This window comes from Zeus faber, assembly GCF_960531495.2.
Source record: "Zeus faber genome assembly, chromosome: 8".
NCBI classification, from domain to species: Eukaryota; Metazoa; Chordata; class Actinopteri; order Zeiformes; family Zeidae; genus Zeus; species Zeus faber.
Window position 1 is genome coordinate 21,000,432 of NC_137195.1, and position 27,878 is coordinate 21,028,309.

The following is a 27,878-nucleotide window of genomic DNA, read 5'->3' on the forward strand; positions in this document are numbered from 1 at the left end:
AGGCCTATACTGGTCTAAAAGACGAAAATAGAGATTATATTAAGAATCCAACACTTTATTAGACACCAGTACGGTCCTTTAAATACAGAGATGCAGTACATTGCAATCCTTCCATCTGTTATCATCGTTCATTGGTGCCCCTTATGAAAGCTTGATGTAAAGAGGTTATTTTTAAGCTGAAATCCATGTGTCTCCTGTGCACCGGCTAATATATCCTAATGAGTAATTAATATTTCCCCCGTGCTCAGTCCCTCTCTGACTGTCGATGCGATGCTCTACCTGTAATTACAGCCAATAAATCCCCTAAATTGTCACACACTCTTTCCAGAGCGGGGTCATTACAGCTAATCAGACCACGGCTTGATAATGGCTGCTTGCTCATGCAGGGAAGATGAAGTGTCAGGAGATAGGCGAAATGAAATGTTATCTTTATTAGATGCAATGAGACACTTTCTTCCCCTCCCCTCCTGGTGACAGATTGAGAGTCCTCAATCTTACTGCATTTGAGAAAATCGCCCGAGAAAAATGCAAGAGAATTAAATTAGACCCTCGCTTCATGATCGTGGTGGAGTGCTCGCAGTGCACTGCGATCTAATCTGACTCCTGATCTAAAAGACATAAGGAGTCAATCAGAAATACACCTGGGCTCACCCGGGCGTTGCACAGGTGAGCTCTTTTATTGCATGCCATTGTCTCATTTCCAAATCTCTCCTTCTCACAAAAACAGCCGACTACTCGTACATAAGGGCATGAGAGGAAGAGGAATGGTCCAGATCTGAGGTACCGATCCACTTGGCTTCATAAAATAAAGAAAAAAATTAAAGAGCAAATTGTGAAGTGGGAAAAAAATGTGCTTTAAACGCTGTAATTATGGATGCATGTTTGTATGTATGCAGTTGAAAAGGAACATAACCTTCTCAATAGCTTGCAGATAAGACCCCACGACACATCACAAGCCCAGTGAGCATCTGCTATCATTTACCATAATTTCATCAAACAAGATTAATTGAATGCATTATGAATGTAACGTAAACTACCTTACCAAGATCAAAGCAAATATCAGACCTCTGGTCTGGAATACTAAATGCTGTCACCATGCAGACATAAGTGTCAAAAAGAAAAAAGCACAAGTTCATTGCTTTGCTCAATCGTTTGCAGGTCTCCCCACACAAGTTCTGACATGTTGTTACATATGACACTCTCCATATACCCTGACACATCACACTCTCCATGGCTCTCCATGTAGTCAAGTTTGGACCCAAATTCTTTCACGTGTATGGCAGCTCAATGTGCTAAATATTAAGCCGGAGAGCTGAAGGTATTTTTCTCAAGTTGTTTTGCTATAACGTCACTGGTTCTTTGAGGATCCCCACCCACACCCAGTACTGTGCATAAGGGATTCCTCAGCCAAAACTTTCCTTTGTACACAGACTTAGGTCACATTCATCGGTTAAGGGAGGAAAACGAAAACAGCACAACACACAAAATGAGAGAGCAGCAATAAGAAAAAGTAAGTTAATACTGGGGAGATAAGCATCAGAGCGGGACCACACACACACACACACACACACACACACACACACACACACACACACACACACACACACACACACACACACACACACACACACACACACACACACACACACACAATTATGACTGATGTGGCCGACTCATGGTCCAGGTGTGCTGTGGTAGGTCTCGCCGGGGAGTGAAGCTGGTTCTGCAATCTGTCGGGTTTAGGCTTCGTCCCACGGATTGCATCAGTGTTTGTTCCAGATAGGGGCGGCGACGGGGCCCGGGGAGGAGCGCTCCACCATGATCAGCTCGTCGGGGTTGTCACGCGCCTTGTAGTGGAGCAGCAGGTCCTGGATGGCACACTCCTCAATCTGGGAAGACAGTGGAGGCAGTGTTTATATGTATTAAACAAAATGAAAAATAAAAAAACTTAAGAGTGTGTAGTCTTCTGACAAAAGGGTTGATGGTGGCGGTGGTAGTTGGATCTTGGAATGTGGGTTAAAGAAACCACAGAGCACTAAGGCCGAATACTAAATGTTGACAGTGGAAGATACTTCACTAAGCTTTATTTTCATTAGAGTTACTGTAGTTTACCGTGTCATGTATGAAAACACCCAAAATGAACACAGTAACTTAAGGAAAGGAAGGAAACGTGATTACTATAAGCTAATTATTTAAGCAGTATTTGAATAGGGATGATTCGGTGCCAAGCTTTTTGATCCATATAAGCTGTTGATCACTGTAACCGATCATTACAAGCGGTTTCCACTATAGGTCAAAATAGGCCTGTTGGACTGCAAAATCGGCAAAGTTGCTTACTGCTTTCCTTTTTGCGCACGCACGCACGCACGCACACGCACACGCACACACACACACACACACACACACACACACACACACACACACACACGGCTGTTACCTGGATGAGCGCCAGCGGCTTCTCTCGGCTGCGGATCAGCGCGGCCTCCTGCTGCCTCTCCTCCTCCACAATGGTGGCAAAGGTTACCATGGAGGAGCAAGGGGGGCTGCCCACTGCTCCCAGCACCCAGGGCCTGAGGGGGAGAGAGAGGGACAGAATTGGGTGGGGGTTGGGAATGGCACAGGGAATGGGCTGAGTCAGAGTGGTCGTACCGCGGCGGTAGTAACTGTGCAGGAGTCGAGCTGAATAAACAGCTACCGACAGGAGCAAGCATGTGTGAGTGAGTAGCTGTTGTTTGCAGGCACCCGTATATTTTTGATTTGTTCATAGTTATTTTATATATTATATATAAATATTTTTCCACTTCTCCTGCCCTCAAATTTCATGGGTATCTGGGAACAACAGCTTCTCAGCATTATTGCCTCAACCAAGACGCTGAAGCATTCCAATTCATTTTGAATTGCAATCTCTACCAGGCTTGCAACTCCTTTTCCGAGCCTCAAACCCTCTCCTCTATATGTGCTTGACCAAAACACACTGGGAGAAGAAGAACCCGTCCTGAATGATCTGTTGTGACATGAGGTCTGCCCTTATCGATTCTGATTAGCATCACAAGCTTCACTGCTCTGACTCATACAGCTGCTTGATATCGGGCCGTCCATACTGAAGACTGCGGCGTGCAGCGAGGGGAGATTCTGCAGATGGACGGCAACGGGAAGCGAGTGGTCTCCAATCATGTTAAGAGATCTGCGTGAACTCAAAGTTCAAGGACCTTAAACTTTGAGGAAGACAGAAGTTGTGCAAAGCCCAAGCACACATATGCATACTGGGGTTTATCAGAAAAAGAAAAAACAAAACTCATCTGTTGCTCCCTATCCATTTTTTATTTCATGTTCTTTTGCAATCATTTGCCGGCTTCGCTATAACAGTATGCATACACAAAAATGTGTGTAGTCATAAAAACAACAGTTGTTTTATTATTATTTTGGCGCCATAGACATAAGTCATTTCCAATTCAGCAGGTCTCCGTAGACTTGAGTTGTTTGTCTGGTCAGAGTGACATCGAGTCAGTGGCGACTCAGCTTGGCTGTGGGTCATTTGCTCCCAGAGGAAAAACCTGCTCTGCACCCGTTAACACCCGGTCAGAGCACTTTGCCTCCGACTTTAGATCAGGGCAACAAACTGTCATCCGGTGGCCAACATGTGATCAGTTAAAGGTTTTTTGTTTTTTTTTATCTGAGAAGGTTCTTTTTTTGAGACCCGAGGATCAGACCTCATTTCAATACACAGGACTGCAGATATAATTGCCCAAGTTGCTTTGTCTTCTGTTAAATAAATGGTAGCCATTAAGGTTTTGAGCAATGGTTGCATGAGCAATTTACTTTATTGTGGGGTTCAAATGTCAACACCCCCACTTGTCCTCCGATGCTCCTCCAGATGAGAAATGTAAAGAATTGCTCATATTAGCTATGTAGTGCCAATAACTCATAGTGAGGTAGGTGATTAGTTTCCTGTAAAAAGGACCAAGATGTGGCTGCTCTACAGGTGGCAATCTTTCAAAACCTGTCTTTTAAACCTCCACAGTGCCATCCAGTGGAGAGAAGATGGTATCGACAGGGGATTAGGATGAAGCCCCTTGCATCTTTCACCACACGATGCACGCTGTGTGTATGTACACTCACCCAGAGGGTTTTTCTGGCTCGCCGGGCTCGGCACACTTGAAGGTGACCCTTCTGGAAGCAGGTGCAGGAAGTGGGGAGCCCTGAGCAGCTTGGCCCCCTGCTGCCCCCACTTTGACCATGCGGTTCTCCTCCTCTGCCAGGAGCTCTCGAAATGAGCGGAAGGAAGGAGGAGACTGAATGGCGGTCGCCCTGGAGACAGCGGCAGAAAAGGTTGGGGAAACAAAAACAAATAATTCATTCATCTGGGAGCAGTAGTTTCCAAAATCACTATATTACGATGCTGTGTAAATCAATGCAGCATACAAGATAACGGTAGTATGTAAGGGATGTCTTTCTCTTTGCCAACTCACCAGGCCTTCCCGCTGCTTTTGGGAGGGGTAAACACAGGGGTTGCTCTGGACACGGCAGATTCTGCTTGGGCCTCCTTGTGAGCCAGGGCCATCAGCTTCCTCTGCTTCTGGGAAAGCTTGGCGGGAACGGAGCAGTGCTTGCTGCCAACACTACGGGTAAGGAAGTACAACAGAAAAAAAAACCTTTCAGCAAAACTGTTCTTCACAGGTTTTTCCAAGCGAGACCAAAAAAAAATGTTTTCAAATTAAAATGAGAAATTTCAATTGGTGGTAAATTGGACTATCAAGAGCATTCATACAATGAAGAGAACTCTGTGGCATTTTCTTTTTGTTGCCCTTCACTATGCTGTTGGTACAAATCAAAATTTTAATTGACCAGCTCAGGTATAGCATAGAGTATAAGAAGCTCAGGTACAGTATGAGAGAGTGTAAGAATACAATATTTTTTCCTGCCTTCCGGGGCTTTTAGCGGTGGTTCCTGGGTTCTGCAGAGAGCTGGCTTCCATATCCATGATGGCCCGCAGGTCCAGGATGGGTGGTGCACCAGCAGGACTGGACAGAGGAGCAACACTTTGGGCACACATACAGGAAAAAAAGATAAAAAGTAAACTACCGGATATGATTTATTATAAACATCTGTAAAAATAATCCCTTCTTTCTCCTCACCGCAGTAGGAGGGTGTATGTCCAATCCACAGTAACAATACCAAAGACAAAATAAAAAGGGGTCTTTTGAAAGTGGCAGAGAAGAGGTTACAAATAATATAATACAGAGGTCCATCTTACCTGGCTGGGGCCTTGGGCATGGGTTCTGGAGCCGAGCTGTTCGGTGGGGTGGGAAGGCCGTTGCTCAGGGAGACGGTGGCAGGGGTCTTCTGACTTACAGCCTTTTCCAACTGCAGCACCGAAGAGGGAATTATTTTATTTTCAAGAGATATTTCAACAAGCCAAGACAAAATTAAAAATCAACTAAATGTATTCTCACCACAAAGAATGGGCCATTTCAAACTACAGTATGTTTGCCTTCTTCCACCTATCAGAGCGGATTTGTATTCATTGTTTTTCAACAGGTTTATAATGCAAGGGCATGTCCGTGTGACTGACCTCGGCCCTCTCCTGGAAGACGGGGGACTGAAGGTCCCGGGGACTGCCCACCGCCATGTAGCTGCCTTCCGAGTCTGAAGTCATCACATCTTGCAGTGAATCTGTAGAGTTGGCTTCCCTGGACTTCACCAGGCACGGTGAAACAGCTAACAGCAAAACAGAAAAAAGGTGAAATTATTATTTGGTTCAAGTTCAAGAGATTATTTGTCACATACATATACATACGGTCATACATATATGCAGTAAAATGTCGTGACGCCCGGTGATTACACACAATAAGCTCTAAAAATACTAGTATTTACTAGTATAACTACTCATACTACTACTAGACCTATCGTAGTAGTAAAACTATATACTATATATACTACTTAAGAGTTAGTTTATGTGATTTATGTGATTATGCTTTAAATTTTGTATTGAGTATTCACGAAAAGATATTTCATTAATACTTACAAAAACAAAACATTAATGCTCATCCTTTCATTCTGAAATGTTCGGGCAAAGATGCAAGACTCATGAAATGGCATTTGATGTACTTTTATTTGATTGAGCTTGTGAATTAAAATCAAATTTAAATAGCCAAATAGAGTTAAAGGCACTATGGCCTAGCTGTGTGTGGAGTACCTGCCATAGGGGGGCTCTGGATGATGTCAGAGATGGTGTAGCCTCCTGAGCTGTCAGAGCGTCTACGTGGCTTCTTCTTGGCCTTCATCTTTGCCTTCTTGAACAGTGTTTCCCTTTAAAACCAATTGTATTACACAAAACATTAGTTTACACAACGTTTTCAAGGTAATCTGTGGTACTGCCGTCCTTTCACATGATATAAACCAAATGTATCAACATGAAAAGTGTTTACAGTCGCAATGTGTGTATTTTGTACCTGTATGAGAACTCTGAGTCAGTTTCTTTTTTGGGTTCGAACACAGAGTCAAAATCCTCGTCCTCGTAAGCGCTGAGGTCTGGGGCGTCTGGGTAGGGTGTGATGAGCCTCCTTTGCATGGCTGGGATCTGATACAAGTACAGGAAACAAATTCATATCAGACCTGTTGGTATTTACTGCAACATCTGTCAGATAAAGCATATGGAGAGTTGGCCGCGTACAGCAATATATTAGACAAGTCGATTAGATTAGATTAGATTTTCGTTTTGAAAATCAAATCCAGTGTCAACAGGATTGATACCAAAAAAGGGATCAGTTTCTCTCAATATATTTCCTCACTTGTGCTTGCTTGGTGCCCGTCACTGTGTGGTAGGGATGCCACGGTGAGGAATTTTCCCCACTGGTTAATAAACTCATGACAACACCAGTGTTACCGGTAACACCGGACATTTTACTACGGGTGTGGGGGAGGAGTGTCCCCTTTATGCACTGTGCTGCTTTTTTTTTTTATTTCGGAGTAAAATAAAACAGAGAAAAATAGAATACTTCTTAAAAACCCGCACAATTTTCTCAATGGGTTATTGAGGGGAACGGGGATAAGCGGTGGACGGAGATCCTGGCTGCAAACTACGCATGGAGAGGGAGACAGGTCCCGATCTAGACCTGATCTGAGGTCTTCTAGAGCCTTCTTTTCCCCCCTTCTCTTCTCCTCCCGTGATAAGTGAAATCTGACTCCGAAGACTGTGCTGCGACTGCTGCGCGCGTACGAAGCCGCCACTTTCACTTTCAGTTTCGTAGCGTCCGACTAGGTAACAGCATGGATAACACGCTTAGTATTTTTACAAATTAGAATTTTTTGAATTTGATGAACGTGGGCGCTCATATGTGAAAAATAACTAAATAGGTTTTGTTTCTATTTAACACGCACAACGTTCTCCATCCAATAATAACAGTTTGTTTAGGGCGATTCTGGCCCTGGCATTACTTGGTATCTAATCGAAACCCTATTTTGCAGGTATCGCCCACGCCTACCGCACTGTTTGGAACCGGCTGCACTGCGGACATAAGTGACTCAGTCGCAGAGCCCTCGCTCTTTATTAATATTACACGTGTCGACACTGGATATCCTTGGGTCCCCAGCAATACACCCGACAAGTGTGAAGTGGATCGAATGGAATAATGGGAGAAAGGAGGGAAGGAAGGTACGTACAACATACATACATACATACATACATACATACATACATACATACATACATGCATACATACATACTAGTGGTGTAAGGGAACTTAGTTGATTCATGATCTGTACGGCTGGCCCCCCACAGTTCGGTACGCATGTGAACCGCGGATCAAATGCTAAATTGAATCATAGTGAAATACAATTTTACTGCCGCTGTTACTTTTTACAGTCATAATTCCATAAATCTCGATGCAGAGCTGCAATGAAAAGGAAATAGACAAGACAGATGTGTGCTGTGTTTTACTCTGAAGCACAATGATTGGTTTACGGAACGTCGCGCTATGTTGCTGCTAATTTCAACGTGTCCTGAATGAGCTGCTGTATGGCGCTGCTATGCGTCTGCTCGTCCGCCATATTGGATCGGCTAAGATCCGCTAGTAAACAAATACCATGTGTATTGAGAGATGCAGACTTCTCTACAAATTCAAGTGTAATTCACTTAATTCTGAACCCATTTTCATGAAATTTGGTCTGTTATAAACATTACAAATTGAATACGATACTGGTTACTTATGGAATTAACTTCAGTTACTGGGGCCGGATCGAATCATATTCACATCATACCATATGTAAAGGAAGAAGGTCTCATGCGTGCCTCGCATTGCACTTTAATTTAACAATTGAGTATTGAATATTTTATATAGTTTAAAGATTTAATTCAAATTATGGGCATCTTGAATGTTCTTTTCATTTAAGACCGTGGGCAAAAGTTCCTTGCTTTTACAGAAAAAATGGAAAGCAAAGTTATACATGTCTCTTTTTTTTTTTTTTTTTGCTGATCGGAAAAATTATTCTATCCGTGACTCAAAATCGGGATACGATCCGAACCGTGAGTTTTGTGATCCTTTGCACCCATAATACATACATACTATTATGTATTCGTTAGATAAATTAAGTCATGTTCAACTGTGACTTTGGGCGCCTGCCCGGCTGAATGAGTTAAACAAGTCCATGACATGACTCACTGTTCTCCTGTAGGCAGAAGCCAGCTCCACCAACACTTCATCACTAAGAATATCCAGCGCTCTGGGGGGAAAAGACCAACAAGCAAGCGCACACACACACACACACACACACACACACACACACACACACACACACACACACACACACACACACACACACACACACACACACACACACACACACACACACACACACACACACACACACACACACACACACACACACACTTTAAATTAAACCATGTCATTCTGGAATTAAATGCTGAAATCTTGTACATCTTAAAGAGTTCCTTTGCTCAAAATTACACTTTGCTAACAATTTATGGGTTTTCATTATCTTCTCATTCTTTCGGCTGCTCCCGTTAGGGGTCGCCACAGCGGATCATCTGCCTTCAACACCTTCTGTTCTGCGCATCTTCCTCCCTCACCACATGCATAAACCTTCTGTTCCTCTTTTCCTCTTGCCTGGCAGCTTCATCCTCAGCATCCTTCTCCTAATGTAACCCATCTCCCCTACACACACGTGTCCAAACCATCTCAATCTGGCCTCTCACTTTTCCACCAAACTGTCCAACCTGAGCTGTCACTCTAATGTACTCATTCTTAATCCTCTGCCACCTCCAGTTCAGCCTCCTGCCTTTTTGTCAGTGCCACCGCCTCTAAACCGTACAGCATAGCTGGTCTCACTACCGTCCTGTAGACCTTCCCCTTTACTCTTGCTGGAACCCTTCTGTCACAGATCACTCCAGACACTCTTCTCCACCATGCCTGTACTCTCTTCTTCACCTCTCTCCCGCAATCTCCACTGCTTTGGATGGTCAACCCCCGGTACTTGAACTCATCCACCCTCTCCACCTCCACTCCTTGCATTCTCAGCTTTTCGCCACTCTCCCTCCCGCTCAGGCACATGTATTCTGTCTTACTCCTGCTGACTTTCATTCCTCTTCTCTTTAATTCATGCCTCCACTTCTCCAGGCTCTCCTCAACCTGCTCCTTACTTCGCTACAGATCCCAATCCGCGAACATCATAGTCCACGGAGACTCCTGCCTGATTTCATCTGTTAACCTGTCCATCAACACTGCAAACAAGAAAGGGCTCAGAGCTGATTCTTGATGCATTCCCACCTCCACTTTGAATGCCTTCATCACGCCTACTGCACACCTTACTACTGTCTGACTGCCCTCATACATATCCTGTACCACTCTTACGTACTTCTCTGCCACCCCCGACTTCTTCATGCCCGACTTCTGTCCTTCCACATTCCTCTCCTTGACACCACACCTACCCATTACCTTCTCATCACCTATGTCTCTGATGCCTTTGCCAACATGCCCATTGAGATCTGCTCCAATGACACTCTCTCTCCCTTGGGGATGCTCTCCAACACTACATCCAAATCACTAAAGAATTCTTCTTTCTCTTCCATCTCACACCCAACTTGGGGAGCATATGCACTGACCACATTCATTATCACCCCATCAATTTCCAGCTTCATGCTCATCACTCTGTCCGACACTCTCGGCACCTCCAAAACACTCTTGACATATTCTTCCTTTAACCCTAACCCTACCCAATTTCTCCTGCCATCCACTCTATGGTAGAACAGTTTGTACCCAGCTCTGATACTACTGGCCTTACTCCCCTTCCACCTTGTCTCTTGTACACATAGTACATCTACATTCCTTCTCTCAGCCATGTCAGCCAGCTCTCTCTCTTTACCGTTCCTAGGGCCAATGTTCAAAGTTCCTACTCTCAACTCTACTCTCCTACCCTTCTTCGTCTCCTGCTGTCTTCGGGCACACCTTCCCCCTCTTCTTCTTCTTTGGCCAACAGTACCACAATTTCCACTGGCACCCCGTCGGCTAACGGCACCAGTGGCGGTCGTTGTTAACCCGGGCCTCGACCGTTCCGTTATGAAAATCAGATTTGTTGTCCGCATGTTTGATTTGGCATGGATTTTACGCCGGATGCCCTTCCTGATGCAACACTCTCTATTCATCCAGGCTTGGGACCAGCACTGATGATACACTGGCTTGTGAAACCCCAGTGGCTAGATTTATGGGTGTTCATTATCAATTAAAAAAAATAAAATTGCCCAAAAACCAACAAATTAAATCTGAAACCACAAATATCTAGGTTTTCTAATGTTGTTTCCATGGTTTCAGCAAATACCACCAAGAATCCTAAAAGTTGGTCATGTAAATACTGGGGGGGGGGGGGGGGGGATTGTTGAGTTGTGTTATAACTGGGACAGAAGAGAGCAAGCATTTCAGGAGTTAACGTAGTTTAAGTTGAGAAGGGCGCATTCTACAATCAACTCGCAGCATCCCAACATCCCTGAACCCTACCGATTTTCAAAGAAAGAAGAGGAGGAGGGAGAAACTGAAACCTTCTGGGTTGAGAGGCTCTTCAGAGGGAATGCCAGGATAGCACATGCTCAGAAAGCCTTTCGGCCCACTCACTTGGCCTCCAGTAGGGCAGCCATGTTGAGCACGATGAACTGGAAGCAGGAGAGTTTGAGTTGCTCTGCGTTGTACATGGCAGCAAACTCCAGCAGCTCTGCGGCATTCTTTAGAGTCACTTACAAAAAAAACAAAAAAAAACAAGCAGCTTCAAATATAGCATCTGGAAATGTGGTTTTAGAAAACTTATTACTGTGATGAGTGTAACATCTTCTCATTTCCAACCTTTTTGTTTGTGAAATGAAAATATGAAAACAGAGTGATTTTCATATGGTGATAAAATCCAATTGTGTATAGGGGGAGCCTATGACACTGACACATGAAAAGAGTAGATATAGCCAGCCCATAAATTGGAAAGGCACAAGAAAGCATTCCTTGAATCCGTAATTGTGGCAAATGTCACTCTAATTAAAAAGTTAAAAACATTTTTAGAATTGCAATTCATTTTGTGCGGGGAAATTAGGCTCCCTCAATCTACCTAATCGAGGTAAGCAATCTTATCTAGGCCACCCTATCAGGCAGTTGCGTAAAGTGGACGTACAGACCTGTGACGAAAGTAAAACAAAACTTTAAGGCTCCAGTTCTGCAGGTTCTTCATGCAGCCTGGGAGATTACTTACAGTTCTCAGTGATGGCGACCTCACACATCTCCTTCAGCCGTGTGATGAGCAGCTGATCAGCCACGACAAGGACGTTGCAGACAAACTCCACATTCAGACACTCTTTGGGGAAAAGAGGGCAGAGGAGAATCTCACTGAAAGATACTGTGGTCTAGTTCCTTTTCCCTGCCCCCCTTGCAATGCAGCCATTGTGCATCGTGAAAAACCACGCTACGGTCAGTTAAATAAATATGTTTACCCAGAATAGAGCTTCTAATATCGGGGGATTAAACAATAGAAAAAGAAGGGGATCCTTCACGTTAACCTAATAGCTTACCTTTGATGGTTGGAGACTCATCAGTGTAAACATACTCAAGAATGACCTGCAGAATCTCTGAGCTTGTGGGCATCTCGAGTGCAGTACAAGATGTGGCCTGAGGGGACGCCAGAGACACATTTATAAAAAAAATAAAATAAAAAATATTTGCAATATTTAAGGTTTTTGTAGACAGCTAAGGTATTTTCATTTTAAAAAGGTCCCATAAAACAAAAAATGATTTTCCAATCTTGCTATCCTGTTTATGACTTCCATATAATCAACAGTCTCTACATGTTTCACAAGATGTTTTTTATTTTTCTGCAAGTGTGGGCGTTCGCTAACAAAGCTGTCCAATAACTGGGAGAAAGAACGAGATAAGAGGAGGAATCATCTCCCACTAGAAATTATCCAATTACATATTGATGTCCATACTCCGCAAATATGCCGGCTATAATTGGCTACAATTCCCTCTCCTCACAAAATTACACTTAACCGTAGCATTACATTTTGAAATGCATCAAATCCAGGAACTTTATGGTTTTCTAAATGCAGTATAGTGGGGTTAATAAGAGCTTTTAAAAACAAATGTTGAACAAATGTTTCATATATATATATATATGAACATGGATATACCTCAATCCAGGGGTTCCCAAGCATACTATGGAAGTATTCTGGAAATAAAACAAGATATTTTTTTCAATAGCTGGATAATTAAAAACTGAAATTTTGCAAGAGGGATGGATTTGCCGGTTAGAAAAAAAAACAACATCTTTGAGTGTGCGTTTTACATAATGTGCTGGTTCAACATAAACTGAAAAGATGCTTCGGATTAGAAACACCGATGTACTCAGCGGTTCTTACCAAGTCTGGCACACAGCACACTTTTGTGACAGCGAAACTCTTTTCCATCCTCAGACTTCAGGGTGACATCACATAAGTAGGAGCTGTGGAAAGGAAAATAGAGATACATACCATAATACAATATACATATACTTTTTAAGACACATTTGAACAAAATTGAAGACAATCTAATTTGGTTCAGCTGTACGCTTACAGAGATGTTGACTTGATACAGAAGAACTCTCGACTAATTTTGACGAAAACACAAAATGTGTCTGCGTTTATTATAAAGACCTCATCCATTTCATTTTCAAGACCATTTTCAAGACTTTAATATTTGGAGAAATCTTTTTTAAGACATTTGAAGACTATTTAAGGGCCTGCAAAGACTACTCTTTATGAATAAAATAAAAACACTTGCCATTTTTTCTGGCTGAATTTAGGTTTGTTGCCCCTTTTTTTGTGGGTGACATTGATCTTTCCATTTTCGTACTTCACTCCATCGAGCCTGTGAAGAGGAAAAATGTAAAAAAAAAAAAAAATAATAATAATAATAAAAATAAATAACAACATGGCCGCCTGATGGTAAAAAGCACCAGGAGGCCGCACTGCTCCTCACCGTGCAGACAGAACAGCCAGGCCCAGCTTCTTGGCGATGGCCTGTAAGGTCCTGACAGGGTTGGCACCTCCCTCGTTGGCCTTGTCTCCTTTGCCCGCCTTGCCTTTCTTCCCGGGCTTGGAGGCCTTGTTCTTGGCCTTGTCACCGCCTGCTTTGCATGTCGGGGTCAGAGAGCGGAAGACCTCGAAGGCTGAGCGGCCCCTCAGGTCCAGGTCCTGCAGGCTGCTGATTAGCCTCTCCTGCTCTGGATCCTGGACGGGGAGCGGACAGCGCACGAGAGGTTTAAACAGGAATCATGTTCGATACAATTCCATTTCTGAATCGGTTTGAAAATTGTAATGTTGATCATTTGTTTGGAAGTTATGAAAACATTCCCATTTGAAATGTGAAAATCAATTGTAACTGTATTGGAATCCATTACGATTGTAACTGTATTAGAATGTATTACAATTGTAAACGTATCACAATATATTACAATTGTAACCGTTAGAATGTATTACAATTGAAACTGTATTAGAATCTGTTACAATTGTAACTGTATTACAATCTGTTACGATTGTAACTCCATTAGAATCTATTGCAATTGTAACTGTATTAGAATGTGTTACAATTGTAACTATTAGAATCTATCACAATTGTAACTATTAGAATTGATTACAATTGTAACTGTATAATAACCAATTACAATTGTAAATGTATTACAATCTATTACAATTGTAACTGTATTGGAATCTATTACAATTGTATCTATTGGAATCTATTACACTTGTAAATGTATTACAATCTATTACAATGGTAACTGTATTACAATCTATTACAATGGTAACTGTAATACAATCTATTACAATTGTAACTGTACAAGTAGGGGTAGGCTGATTGCTCGGATGAAACGACTATCCCTTACGGGTATTGTGTTTTGTATGATTATGATTGACGTTCGATCATTTTCAGTTTATATCCGGATCGGCGTGATCAAATTTTCTTATAATTTGGTCTCATTATGTACATCTGCTATCTGTTGCATGATCTGATCACACTCACATGATAGGAAAGCTGCATGCACGGTTCCTCCCACCCATAGCCCCATCTCTACAGATTCTGCAAATAACTAATTATCTGCCTATTTGTTTCGAGTCTATTCATTCAGAACAGTCTTGCGTACACATCGCACAGCCAACCGCTACGTCCGGGCTGATCACCCCGGTAAGACCAGAGGTGTTGTGTGCATTTATATAAACAAAGCTTGGTGCATCGACACTACTATTATGGAGAGTCACTGCTCTGGTAACCTAGAGTATCTCATGGTTAAGTGCTGCTTAAGATGGGATATAAACAGCAACAGCAATCGCTAGCCTACTAGAGTACCACTGCATTCACCAGCTGCTCATAGCTTAAGGTTACACATATACACACATCTTCCCGTTATTATTCACGCTCCTTCACATTTTCTTCCCTCCACAATAAAAGCTGCCTTTTTAGGCAACTTCCAGTTTTTCCGATTCTGAGTATCCGATCACAACTATACGGGGTACATTTGATATGAATCAGATAACGACATCATGTGATCAGCCCACCCCCATGTATTACATTACATTACATTACATTTAGCAGACGCTTTTATCCAAAGCGACTTACAATTGTTCAAACACCGACGGACGCAGCCATCAGGAGCAATTAGGGGTTAAGTGTCTTGCTCAAGGACACTACAGCATGCTAGCAGGAGGAGCCCGGGATCGAACCAGCAACCTTTAGATCACTAGACCACCAGCTCTACCGCCTGAGCTACCATCCCCATATATATGGGGATCCCCATCCCCATATATCCCCGTATTAGTATTAACGGTATTAAGTTTGTTCAGGGAAATGTTTCTGTAATGGACGTCAGCGATTCTAATTACGTATAATGTCAACATATTGATATAGAATCGTATTATGAGCCAGTTCATCAATATCAAAATGAATCACAAGTACCCAGCTCTACAGTCAAGAAAAATATTTTTGGTCATTTAGGTATCCGTACGTGGTTGTGGTCCGGCGGGGAAGACGAGCCTTTGGGCCTGGTGCCGTGCACCAGCAGCTCGCAGGAGTCGGTGTAGATGAAGTGCAGGGCGTGCTCCAGCGCGTCGGCGGGGATCTTCTCCAGAACAAGCATGTCGCAGCCCATGGCGTCCTCGCTCCTCCTGACCTCGTCGTCCTCGTCGGCCACGCTGCACTCGCCAGAGAACTGCTTCCGGAAGAACTCCGACCTCGTGGACAGGATGTACCTGTGGGCGGGGAAGGTGCGGTCGCCGGCCTGCAGAGTCACGTCATGGATGCTGTCCGTTTCGTCCGCCTCTTCCAGGAGACTCCGGAAGTGTTGGGAGAAGGACGACGAAGAGACGCTGGGAACCTCGTACAAGCTAAAAGGACCAAGTATTTGCTTCAGCTGTAGGCTTTGGATTTTGGGTACAACTGAAGACTAATTTTAAAAGAAAATAAATATATGGGTAAATAAAATCAGACAAAATGCTTATGTTCAAATACCATTATTATTACTATTATTTAAATTACTACTACTATTACTACTATTACTGTTTTTAAGGCATTTTAAGAATTTTTACGCTGTACATATGTACCTTGTTTTAGGATCAGACTGAAGTACCCCAAAGTTACGCCCTTTAGAGTCGATGGTGATGCTGACAGCTCTGTGGACGTATGGGAGCTTCTCAAGGCGGATCCGCTCGTACACTGTGGAAGCGTTTGAATGACCGCACACTTCGACACTTCCATCTGGAACACAAAAAAACAACAAGCTCTTTTAGCTGATGTTTTCCGCGATTGCCCCATTGCGCTGTGCAACTGCAGATTGATGCACAGTAGTCATCTGAAGCTATCTTCTCAATACTGGATCCATTTGAACATTCTGATTCCACAATCAGACGGGTTGAAGACCGGAGTCATCCTTAAATGAAGCCGTGTCTGCCGTGCCTCACCTTTCTTCTCCCCGCACTTCTTGTATTCCCCGGCCCAGGTGCCGCTGAAGCCCTCTCCTTCTTGAGTCACAAACATCATGCTGTTCTTGCTCAGAGCGATGTCCGACATGAAGACCTGACGCCCGTACGCCCACCTGCACTGTCGCACCGAGCTGCCCGAAGAGCGCCAGCAAAACACCTGCAAGGAAAAGAGAGGAGAGACTAAGAGGATTAAAAACACCTCCCGAGGGTTCTCCTCTATGATCCAAAACCAAACCAACTGTTTCTCCCTGGCGGCGGGTTTCTTGTACTCACCCTCCCAGCTTCATCCAGGGCTAGGATGGCTACCTTTTCTCCCCCTCCCTCATTAAGTAACTGTGGGTCTACACGGTGGTCCAGGCTGCCCCCACTGACGAGTACCTTTCTGATGTTTAGTTGCCTTTAAGAAGAATGTTTTAAATGTGATTTATAGATAAACTGTACCATTTTTGTAATATACACTGTGTTGCAGTAGCATCACTTCCTAAATGGTATTATATCATTAATAATACACAAACAAAAATGAAATTCTGCATGCTTTGACTAACAACAACTGAGATGAATGGCTGTTAGTATTGATCCAATTATTCACCTTGAAGCCAGCTTTTTGCACTGGTAGTCCGCCAACAGGTAGACATCCCCCTTCTCGGTCACAACGATTGTGGCTCCATTACTTGCTGCTGCCATGGCAATGCTAACATCCTTGTGGTGCAAGGCAGACACCTGTCTGGGGGCTGTCACACACTTGTCCCCATTGGGGTCAAGCAAGTAACCTATGGGGGTCAAACAGCCAGAAAAGTTTGACATGGCTAATTGGGTTTGAATTGATTTACACTGCCTGCTTCTAACAAGATCCATATCTAAAATGTGAATAGAACTACAACATATACATTTTCATTTAAATTTTGAGCGTTGTCACTCACCCAGCTGCCCTCCATTGAGGCCCATTGTGTAAAGAGCTTCCTTGGTCCACAGCACAGTGTGGAACCTTCCTGCCGCCACACCGATCACAGTCCTTCCTTTCAGGTTCTTGGAGAACACCTGTAAACCATAGAACAAGGGTTTTGTTCTCACAATATGACTTACATCAACCACAAACATTAAAAACAGATACCATAGCTTATAAGCTAAATTTATCATCTCTATAATCATTAAAAATGTCATTTTTATTGCCTATACTGGTTTTCCACTTATTGATGTTTGCTTCTAGACCAACGGACCACATATGATAGAAAAAGTATGTAGACCCGAGTTGTACAATTAGTAACTAAACTAATTGTGTTTTCACATGTTTTTAAACACAACAGTCTGTTCCCAGCACAGCTGCGCCTTACTTGGTGCACTATGCCATGGTTAATCCTATCTACTGCTGCAGGCTCAAGTTTAATCGAAGATAATGTACTTAATTTGCCCGATAGCACATAGTGATGTTTTTGCTTAATGCATACACATTGATGTGAATTGAAGTTAGAAATCTAATTGTTAATACAGTGCTGCACAAAGACAATTCTTTTCCATTTATAACACTCATAATAACCTTGATTTGTAGAGCACCATTCATACACAACATGCAACTCAAAGTGCTTTGCATTCATATGGTAAAAGGCAATAAAATGGTAATAATAAAAAGCAAAATATAACTGTAAGCAGCAATGAGCAGCAATGATGCTCATGTTTGAGAATGTGACCACGAGACTATGAGAAAGCTATTGATGCATCATCCGTTTTTTGCGCTCTGTGACCTCCGGCCGCCACATGGCTTGACCCGTACAAAGCAAACAGATTGTACCTAATGTAAAATAGTGCGCTCAGTCTCAAAAAACATTTGCGCACAGCGTTCACCCCCCTTAGGCGAACCGGATGCAACAAGTGTCAGTAGATAAAACTGGAATTGGGAACCAAGTTTTATAAAAATGTATAAAAAAGTGTTCAGAAGATATGCCTACTTCCTGTTTATGTGGAAATGTTGCCAATACGTTTGCACATGTAGCAACCATATTGAGAGGAAACCTCAACAGATGATTTTTTTAAGAGGGGAGTGTAAGGAATTGAACAAAGTTGGTTTGGTTGAAATTGGACAAATGGCCTAGAAGGAGATGTAGAAAGATTGTTTCTCAGAAAATTCAAAATGGCAGAAAATCAGATCGGGGGAAATCAATTGTGTCAGTGTGAAAGTTGGAGATCATGAGGAGACATGTATGACCCAAGACTGTGACAGTGGGATGAACTGGATGTGAGATATAGCCATGTGAAAAATGCAACTTTGACCTGTTGGTGGCGCTAGACGCATTAGTCCTCAATTTTATATTTTGAGGATGGAGACCAATGTCTATGAATGTGCCGAATGGTGTACAAAACGACTGGCGGGAATATGGTGAAAAAGTGGCAGAACAATATAAATAATAAAATAATAAATAATAATAAACAATAACAATAATAATAAAACACCTTCGAGGTCGCTTGACACCCTAACAAGCGAAATGCATTTTAGACTAAATTAAAATTTTTGGTCACCCATTTCCTCTGCAAATGATTTTCAATCAATATTTCTGAAATTATAAGAATTTCTTTATTATTGGTCCCGTATTATTGGTCTTTAACCACTCCAAGCAATTTTTAAAACAATCTTCAAAACTGTGGCACTTTTCTGCAATTTCCCTATCTATAGTATCTATCTATAGTATCTATCTATATTTTCAATAGAGTGCTTATTTGCAAATAAAGTGTTTCTTATTTAGACTGAACTGAATGTCAGGGTCCAGTCTGGGGACTTCTCAGAGAGTCGCAAGATCACAAGATTGATTTAAACACCTTATGAACTGAAACTCTCCTGTCAACCAAACGAACAACCTCTCCCACCCCCTAAACAGTAATTCAAAGTTTGATAGACCACAATAGGAGCTTTCAAATAAACCTCCCTCCAATGTTGATAGTTACTGATATTTAAATTAAATCAGACAACAAAATTGTTCATCATGACATACTGTAACATCTTAATTGACCATAATGCTTATGGTCTTAAAAGACCATAATGCGCGTGAGCATAGAACGTAATGTGAATCCAGAAGTGCAGGATTTATTATTTACAAGTAAAGTTTTTGCACAAAAACATCCAGTTTTTACTAAATGAAGTCCCAAAGCAACAGGCAGACGTGCGTCCCTCTGTCTGTTTTTTTTTTTTTGGAACGGAGGGTGTTCAGGCACTTGCCCCATGGTGCCCTTGTTATCAGGCTGTTTTTTTTTTTTTGTGTGACTGGGCATCAAGGTAGCGGATTGTCTGGGCAAGATATAATGAGGAACACCTCATGAACATCGCACCCAATGACACCCGATCACCAGTGGTTACTCAACAGCTCTGAGCGGAGAGCCTTTTCCCCCTCTCTCCCTCCCTCCCTCCCTCTCCCCCACCTCCCCTATCTCTCTGCTCCAGTTTCAGAACAGAGTAAACTGCACTTACACCGTTTCAATGCTCGGATGTTCCTGGAGGATAAAAAACATAAAAAAAAAAAAAACGTCTGTCATCAATGTCAATCGCGATCTATGGAGTCGATCGCCGATAGACGAGTTAATCGTTTAACTGCCCAAGCCTAGTGTGCAACTATGTTTAGGTAGGTGGTACGTGTCAGCTTAAGATCCACATGAATGACAGCACCCAAGGTTTCTCAGCAGAACATTTCCCAGAGACTCATACTTCCTCCCCCAGCTTGCCTTCTTCCCATAGTGCATCCTGGTGCCATCTCTTCCCTAGGAAAATAATGCACAGGCACCTGGCCATCCACATGATGTAGAAGAAAACGTCATTCATCAGACCAGGCCACCTTCTTCCATTGCGCTATCGTCCAGTTCTGACGCTCACGTGCCCATTGTAGCCGCTTTCAGTGGAGGACAGGGGTCAGCATGGGCACGCTGACGGGTCTGTGGCTACGTAGCCCCATACTCAGCAAGCTGTGATGCACTGTATGTTCTGACACCTTTCGATCATAGCAGCATTAACTTCTTAAGCAGTTTGAGTTACAGTAGCTGTTCTGTGGGATCGGACCAGATGGGCTAGCCTTTGCTCCCCACGTGCATCAATGAGCACATGGGCGCCCATGATCCTGTCGCTGGTTCACCGGTTGTCCTCCCTTGGACCACTTTTGTTAGGTACTAACCACTGCATACCGGGAACAACCCACGAGACCTGCTGTTTTAGAGATTCTCTCACACAGTCAACTAGCCATCACAATTTTGTCCCTGTCAAGGTCGCTTCTTATGCTTGCCCATTTTTACTGTTTCCAACCCATCAACTTCAAGAACTGACTGTTCACTTACAACCTGATATATCCCACCCCTTGACAGGTGCCATTGGAACGAGATGAGCAATGTTATTTCCTTCATCTGTCAGTGGTTTTAATGTTGTGGCTGATCGGTGTATCATCCCCCCCTGAGAAGTGAAGTGCCTCCAGCCGCCCTACCTGTTTGGGGACGTGTGCGGAAGCAGGAGGAGGAGAAAGGCCAAGTTGGTGGAAGGTATTGAGGCCGAAGGTGTAGACGTAGCCCTCCTCTGTAAGCACCACGGTGTGGTCTTTGGCTGCCGCCACTTGGGAGCAGTGGTGGGACAGCAGACCCTCCACCATGCGAGGAACCTGGGAAGAGGAGGAAGAAGAGAATGAAGGGTAGATTCAATGATAATGTAATGACAAAGCAGTGATCTCTTTGAATTACTGTTTGTCTAGTCAAAGAATCCTTTAAGGAGTAGTTTTTCAAATAACAAAGCAAGAATCACCAGCAGCATAAAGAGGCCGGTCCCCACTAGTCTGCTACATTTATCTACAGCTCACCAGATAGGTCTGTTCATCTCCGTGACCAAGGCGCCCTCCCTGTCCATGTCCACAGGTGAAAACCTGTCCCTTCTGAGAGAGGAACACAGAGTGGAACTTACAAAGCACCACCTAAATGGAAAAACACATTGGTTACACATTGTTCGGTGATCGATGAGGTGTTCGTCAGTTTCCATTTAATGTGTTTATTCCCCATGTGGCTGGAACAGTTTGTTGAGATGTCCAACGACTTTTGACGGTAACATTGAGCTTCAGCTGCATGTGGAATGTCATTATAATATCTTGACCAAGTATCAGTGGCTGTCATGCATCACTTTCCATCTTCCCGGCCAAGCCCTTGTGTAGTAATAGTAAAACGCTGTGCCAATAAAGGCTATGGCACAAGTGGAAAAGCAAACATCATTACTAATACATCACTCCCATCAAGCCCTCAATGGACTACGCTGATGTTCCCTGGAGTATCACATTGATGGAAACACACACACACACACACACACACACACACACACACACACACACACACAACACACAACACACAACACACAACACACACAACACACAACACACACACACACACACACACACACACACACACACACACACACACTTAGTTTAAATTAAAACATGTCATTCTAGAATTAATATTTAACCCCCACCAGCACCTGCCAGATTGCATTGGGAAGACAAAGGTTGGGAGTCTGTGTGGAGCCCTACTTGTGTGGCCATGAAACTGGAGCCATATGACCCACCACCAAGTATTATGAAATTACATGTACAAGGTAAGCACCCATGGCAGAGGAAGCACCACAGCACTGGTTTCGACTTTCTAATATATAAAATTAAAAATCGACTCAAAAATGAAGCCAACAGCAAAGCCCAAATTCTACATTGAGAGCTTTAAAAGCCTGTCTTATGACATTTTTACTTGTGCTGGGGACACAATCCCCAGGCTGTTATTGGCACAGCAGCCAGCTTCAATGATAATAACACAGAAGAGAAACCGCATGACAGGTAGCATGAAACCGTATCCTGGCTGGCACACTCGGGCGGTGTGGCATTAAGCACGCAGAGTCGGGCTACACAAAGACACAAATTAACCTCTGCTGGAGGGCACAGGCCCAAGCAACTTGTGGCTGACACTCCTGCTCCACCCTCCCCTCGTTCACTTACTCAGATGAGATAACTGATGGCCTCCTATTTCTAATTACCCCGACGAAATCGGTAGTGAAAGGGAGATCATTCATAGTGCTTATAATGGTTTGATATTACATGTGCTAAGACTACAATAGCAAAAACATCCTAATTCACTATGAGTGCAATGTGTTAACATGAAGCAGTATAAAAGCTGATACTTTGTCTCCCTATTAGAGTAAATCCAAAGCTGCCAAAGTAGAAGTTCTGCCGTCTCAATTAAGACAGTGCCTGGGCTTGGAGGAGAGAAAACCACTTTCATTTTCTACAAAGACAGGTTCACAGAGTGGAGTGACTTGGTATTAAAGGAGCCTCTTGGGAGGAACTGTTTTGCAAGGGTGGCCCAGGTAACATGCTCCATTTCCAAGACCCAAGTGGGTTTTTTTTATGCAACATGTGATGTCGTAAGGGTACAAGCGGAATAGAGCGAGGCCATTACTGGTGTTAGAAAGACACAAGAGAATAAGTTGTTTAAGGTGAGGAAACCTCAGCCCAGTGGATGGAAGTAAACACTACTTTATCCCTGTGAGATTTGAGACGATAAAAAGGTCTGCCACAAGCCAACCTGCTTGATGTAAACTCCAGTCCTGGCAAAGACATCAACAAGTTCAGGGTGCTGTCTGCTTTCTTGGTTCCCATGGCCAAGACTAAAATTGGTGTTGTTGCCCCAGGTGTATACCTCAGTTGGGTCTGGGAAAACAGAGAAAACACAATTACAAACACAGCCACAAAATGGTGCACGGTGCAAGAAATAAACTGTGTTTTTCCCTCTTTCGTAATAAGAGTCTGAACACTTTCCAAACATTTTATTAATGATAAAGGGACACACCAATTTATTTATGTGAGCAGAATAAGTAAACTGTATCTTGCACCCCTTTTCCACTTGCACTAAAAGCCGTAAATCCATTGACAATGTTCCTTGACGTAATGTAGGAACAGAAGCCGGTGTCGATGGTACATAAAAGTCGTTTCGTACACTTGCGGTTGCATCTAATGCCTGCATGTGGGGGTGGGTTGTATGTGTGCACTTCAGAGGTGCACACGCTCATCACGCTCTCTAGAGCTGCTTTACGTTCCTTGGGGCCGTGCCTGGGTGTCGCTTCACAGGCTCCCGGCTTCTCTGGTGGCTGGGGAGGGGGTCTTCTGTGGCTGCAGGGCATGGTGCCAGGGCTTTCCTGGCATCGTGAAGGGTCTATACGGCTGTGGGAGCCTTTCCACTGTTTGGAGGCACTACGGTATTATTCCGACCTCATACACCAAAACTAATTGGGACAAGTCCTGTGCACTCAGTGGTGAACACACACACACACACACACACACACACACACACACACACACACACACACACACACACACACACACACACACACACACACACACACACACACACACACACACACACACACACACACACACACACACACACAGATCACATTGTTCTCCTTTTCTCCCTCTTTTACTGCTATAGCTATCACGTGAAGAGGACACGTCCCAAATTGCTGTTTTAATTTTTCCTGGACTTAATTATGTTTTGTCGATACATGTTGTCGTACATGTTTCTATGGTTGTTTTTCCAGGTAAATGTTATTTATTTCTATGTTTATTTGTCTCACCCTTGGTGATTCTCCCCCTCTTGGAGAAGTAATGATGATTAGTTGTTTATAGACCAAAACATGGTCAAATTGTTCCCCAAAGAGGGGGATTGGTGGCGGCTCTGTGTAACAAAAAACTGTGCTCTTATCATGCCACAGGTCGTCCACAGGACAGAGTCATTGCAGCAGTCCTTGATGATTAAAGAATGAATAAAGAGTGGCATTGCAGGTTGAAAAGATGAACTCCACTTGCAGACTAACTCTGTCCAAGATGCAATTTCACAAATGCTCTGTGTTGTATGCCAAGCATGCTGAGAGCATGTTAAAAAAAGAAAAGTCTGTAAATTTCCCCACTTGTGACCTAGTATAATTTCCAGGAAAATGTCGGTACGGCCATAGATGGCTGCGTTGTGAATGGAAGCATTAACATTGCTGTGACAAGCACATAAAGGGTTACGTCCGTCTGAAGAGCTAATCACATGACTCCGCTGTGCCTCTCTGCCGAGTCAGCATCCAATGCTCTGTCAATGTTCCTTTTAATGTACTGAATGCCTCTTTCTGATTCAAGTGGATCACGAAAATACATTACTTGTCTCGCAAACTTGTTGAAAATTAGGGATACACTGATCATGATTTTTCATGGCCAATTGCGATTGCTGACTTTTTGCAAATGTCAATAAAATATTTATGCAGTGTTTCAGCAGAAATGTATTATTTTTTATAAAAATGTTACATGCATACATTTTTATAAAAATGCATTTCACACATTCTCTTAGAGCGCACATGTGAATGAGTTTTGTCCTTGCGCCGCTCTGTGCGCTCTGCTGTTCTGTCTGTAGCTCTCTGCCGCGGCTGGTGTGGACCACACCAGGTGACTTCTGCCGAACTGTTACTTTGCCAATCTATTCCGGCATTATCATGGCATGGGGCAAGACAGATATGTTCTGGAATGTAGCTGCATGTGTGAAAAGTGAAACTCACTAGTGGTGCCGGAAAGGTTATACCTGTGATTCACCGCAAACTATGTGTGAAAGGGGCTTTTTAAAGGATGTCATAGATATGTTATAGATAATGGTGCTGTATTTAATCAGTGAAAGAGCTGAAATTCTGAAACTCATTTGGAGATGTGAATGGAGATTTTAGTTAAAAACAAAGAGCAGTTGTATCTAACAACCAGAGTGGCAGGTTAGCTTGCTTGGCTTTAATTACCAGTGTTTTTAAAGACAACATGTGATGGTCGGTCCTTCATTGTTATATCCAAGACAGAGAGCCCCTCCTTGTCCTGAGTAGAGAGAAATCCCCCGTGCTGAAAAACAAACAGAGAAAACAAGTAAAACAAACAGACTCTCTCGTGAAAGGTCAAGGATTAACAATGTTGTGGTTTTCACATTGGATTCCGTTTTAGAATTAAATTTCCCTGCCAGCATAGCCTACTTAAGTGCCTTGGGGTAGCTGCTGTGGCCACATCATACTGACATAATTATCTACATTATGACAAGCATCATCTTGACAGAGAAAGAGTATGACCCTAGATCTCTATTTTTATCTGCAGTCTCCAGTTTTAAAGGATTTCCAGTCAGCTATAACCCTCTTCCATTGCCTAAAACCCACATACCTTTAACAGGGCCATGAGGCAGTGGATTTGTCCATAGAAGGCGCTGCGATGCAGAGCAGTCCAGCCGGATTCCTTATCCTTCACCGTCAGGTCGGCACTTTTGCTCTCTAGCAGCCACTCCAGGAGAGCCTTTTTGCCCACGGAGGCTGCAAGGTGCAGAGCTGTGCGGCCAAAGGCGTCCCTCAGCATAGCGACATTGTGGCAGTGAGCGGACAGGAACGCCCGCAGTTGTTTCTCGGAGCCATGCGTCAGTGCCGCCACCACCTCATCTGCATGTTGCCGCGAGCGACACTTTGGCGTGCAGTCTGGTGTTGCCAGACTCATCGTGACCTTTGCTTGCGCAAGGCCCAAATCTCTTCTGTTAAGAGTTCCTAACGGTCTACTCAGCTAGCCCACGACCCTCGGATACTAATTAACTCAAAACTGCAACGTAACAGACATTTACACTGTCTCGCCAGCGAAAATGTAGACTTCAAATTATATTGGTTTTGTAACAGAGCTGCTCTTGAAGATAATATAGAAAGGCTGATTTGAAGTGCTAGAATCGTGCTTGTGTTGGTATTCCACCGCACCCTAGCAACTCCGAGCCCGGTCGCGACTAAGTTCAGTCCACCATTTCGACCAACAAATCAACCCAACCTAAGGTGCTTGCAGCATTCAATAACATCTAGCGTTTAATAAATAGTAAATTCTACACTTTTTGTACAAAGTTGTGCAAATATGCTTCAGGTCTTTCAAAAATAGTTTCTCCTCTTTTTACTTATTAAATAATTTACAAAAAGGCATCAATTAACCCTCTGAGAGTCCCGTCCAGCAGTCCAACCATCCAACATGAGGGGAAAGGCCCCCTTTCCCCCCAAAACACTCCCGCGCTTTTTTAAAACTCCATAATTGTATTGAGCACCTGCGGGAGAAAAATAAAAGGACTAGAATTAAGGCCTAATAATTACAAAAAACAAGGGTAGCGAACACAGGAAACCTGAGAGTCTGGGCCACAAAACATGCAATGGGGCCTGCAACTCGGAGGGCAAAGGTCAGGGCGGCACAGGAGTTTGGTTTCGATACAAAACGGTCACATGGGTTAATCTGCTTAGTGCAACTCGGCTGGACATTGTTCAAGGCTTTCTAACACCCCGTACAACCCCCGCGTGTTACGTTGTATTGTATTGTATTGTAGCGGGCATGTTAACGCAGGTGTGACATGCTTTAGTCTGGGTTGCAGGACCTCAGTGTGCCGTGTCAGCAGCAGCAGCAGCAGCAGCTTATGCAACACGCCGGTCGGATAGCCAACTAATAATAAGCATGGCTCCAACCAATGGGCTGGCCCTTCTGTAGACAGCATATCATACTTATTTTTGTCAGGAAATGCGCACACGCACACACACACACACACACACATGCACGTACGCACGCACGCACAAGCGGGATGGAGCCCAGGCGTATACGCGTGCAATGCTAATCACCTAAACTAGCGCGAGCAGGCTACCCAGAGAGGCTCTATAACCTCAATACGAGGCGCCGTTGTTCTCACCTTACGCTAGAAGAAATAACAACTCATGAGGCTCGAGTCAGCGGAGAACCGACGATGTATCATAACCGGGAATGACGAAAGAAAAGAAAAAATGTTGCTTTTGACAGCACAGGCAGCGGTTACTGCAACGCTACGTCAGGGAGGCGCTCGGTGTACGCTGGGCTCAGCAACGGGACTTCTGAATGGCTGGGGACGGATGCATTCAAAACGTCCATTGGTTGGTGGTTTCACGTCGCGCTGCTCCGGGGAAAGCTGCCGTGCGGCGTTCCAACGGTGCTTGAAAATCAGTCATTCCAAGTCGGTCCCTCTTCCGAGCTGAAGGTGTTTTCGTGCCCCTGACCGCGAAGACATGGAGGCCTGTTGTGAGTCGGTATTTATTTTGTATTTTTTTTTTTGCGGATCTTACAAAGTACAAATCGCAAATTAAAATCTACCGAGTTACTTGGATCGAAGTTGGATGCGGAGCGATCGATCTGAACCGAACTTCCGACTTTAATGTCTGTTCCTTTACGCTCTTCCAAGCGGGAGGTGGAAATTGTCCGAGTTCCGAGGTCACTGCAATGCAGCGTCGTTGGAATCGCTGAACGATATCTAATGTGATTTTTGGGGGGGGGGGGGGGGGTGTTGATAGCTATTTTTA

General features: G+C 43.7%; 1 protein-coding gene across 4 annotated transcripts; it reads right to left on the reverse strand.

Moving 5' to 3' along the window:
- Positions 1-46: 46 nt before the first annotated feature.
- ibtk (inhibitor of Bruton agammaglobulinemia tyrosine kinase) lies at positions 47-27,355 on the reverse strand. Of its 4 annotated transcripts, none has more exons than XM_080005940.1 (29): positions 27,239-27,355; positions 25,708-26,611; positions 25,302-25,398; positions 23,066-23,190; positions 21,310-21,381; positions 20,944-21,114; positions 17,413-17,530; positions 17,082-17,262; positions 16,766-16,889; positions 16,472-16,649; positions 16,115-16,268; positions 15,520-15,898; positions 13,500-13,750; positions 13,302-13,388; positions 12,902-12,984; positions 12,674-12,711; positions 12,059-12,155; positions 11,743-11,844; positions 11,124-11,241; positions 8,661-8,721; positions 6,453-6,580; positions 6,197-6,309; positions 5,573-5,718; positions 5,255-5,364; positions 4,923-5,039; positions 4,470-4,619; positions 4,120-4,308; positions 2,438-2,570; positions 47-1,889 (listed from the first exon to the last, which is right to left on the reverse strand). In XM_080005940.1, the coding sequence occupies exons 2-29, from the start codon at positions 26,029-26,031 to the stop codon at positions 1,764-1,766; spliced, it is 3,972 nt and encodes a 1,323-aa protein (XP_079862066.1). In that variant the 5' UTR covers positions 26,032-26,611; positions 27,239-27,355; the 3' UTR covers positions 47-1,763. The 4 variants fall into 4 exon arrangements, with proteins under 4 accessions (XP_079862066.1, XP_079862065.1, XP_079862064.1 ...); XM_080005939.1 differs by having other exon boundaries at positions 4,923-5,021; positions 21,310-21,420; XM_080005938.1 differs by having other exon boundaries at positions 21,310-21,420.
- Positions 27,356-27,878: the final 523 nt, after the last annotated feature.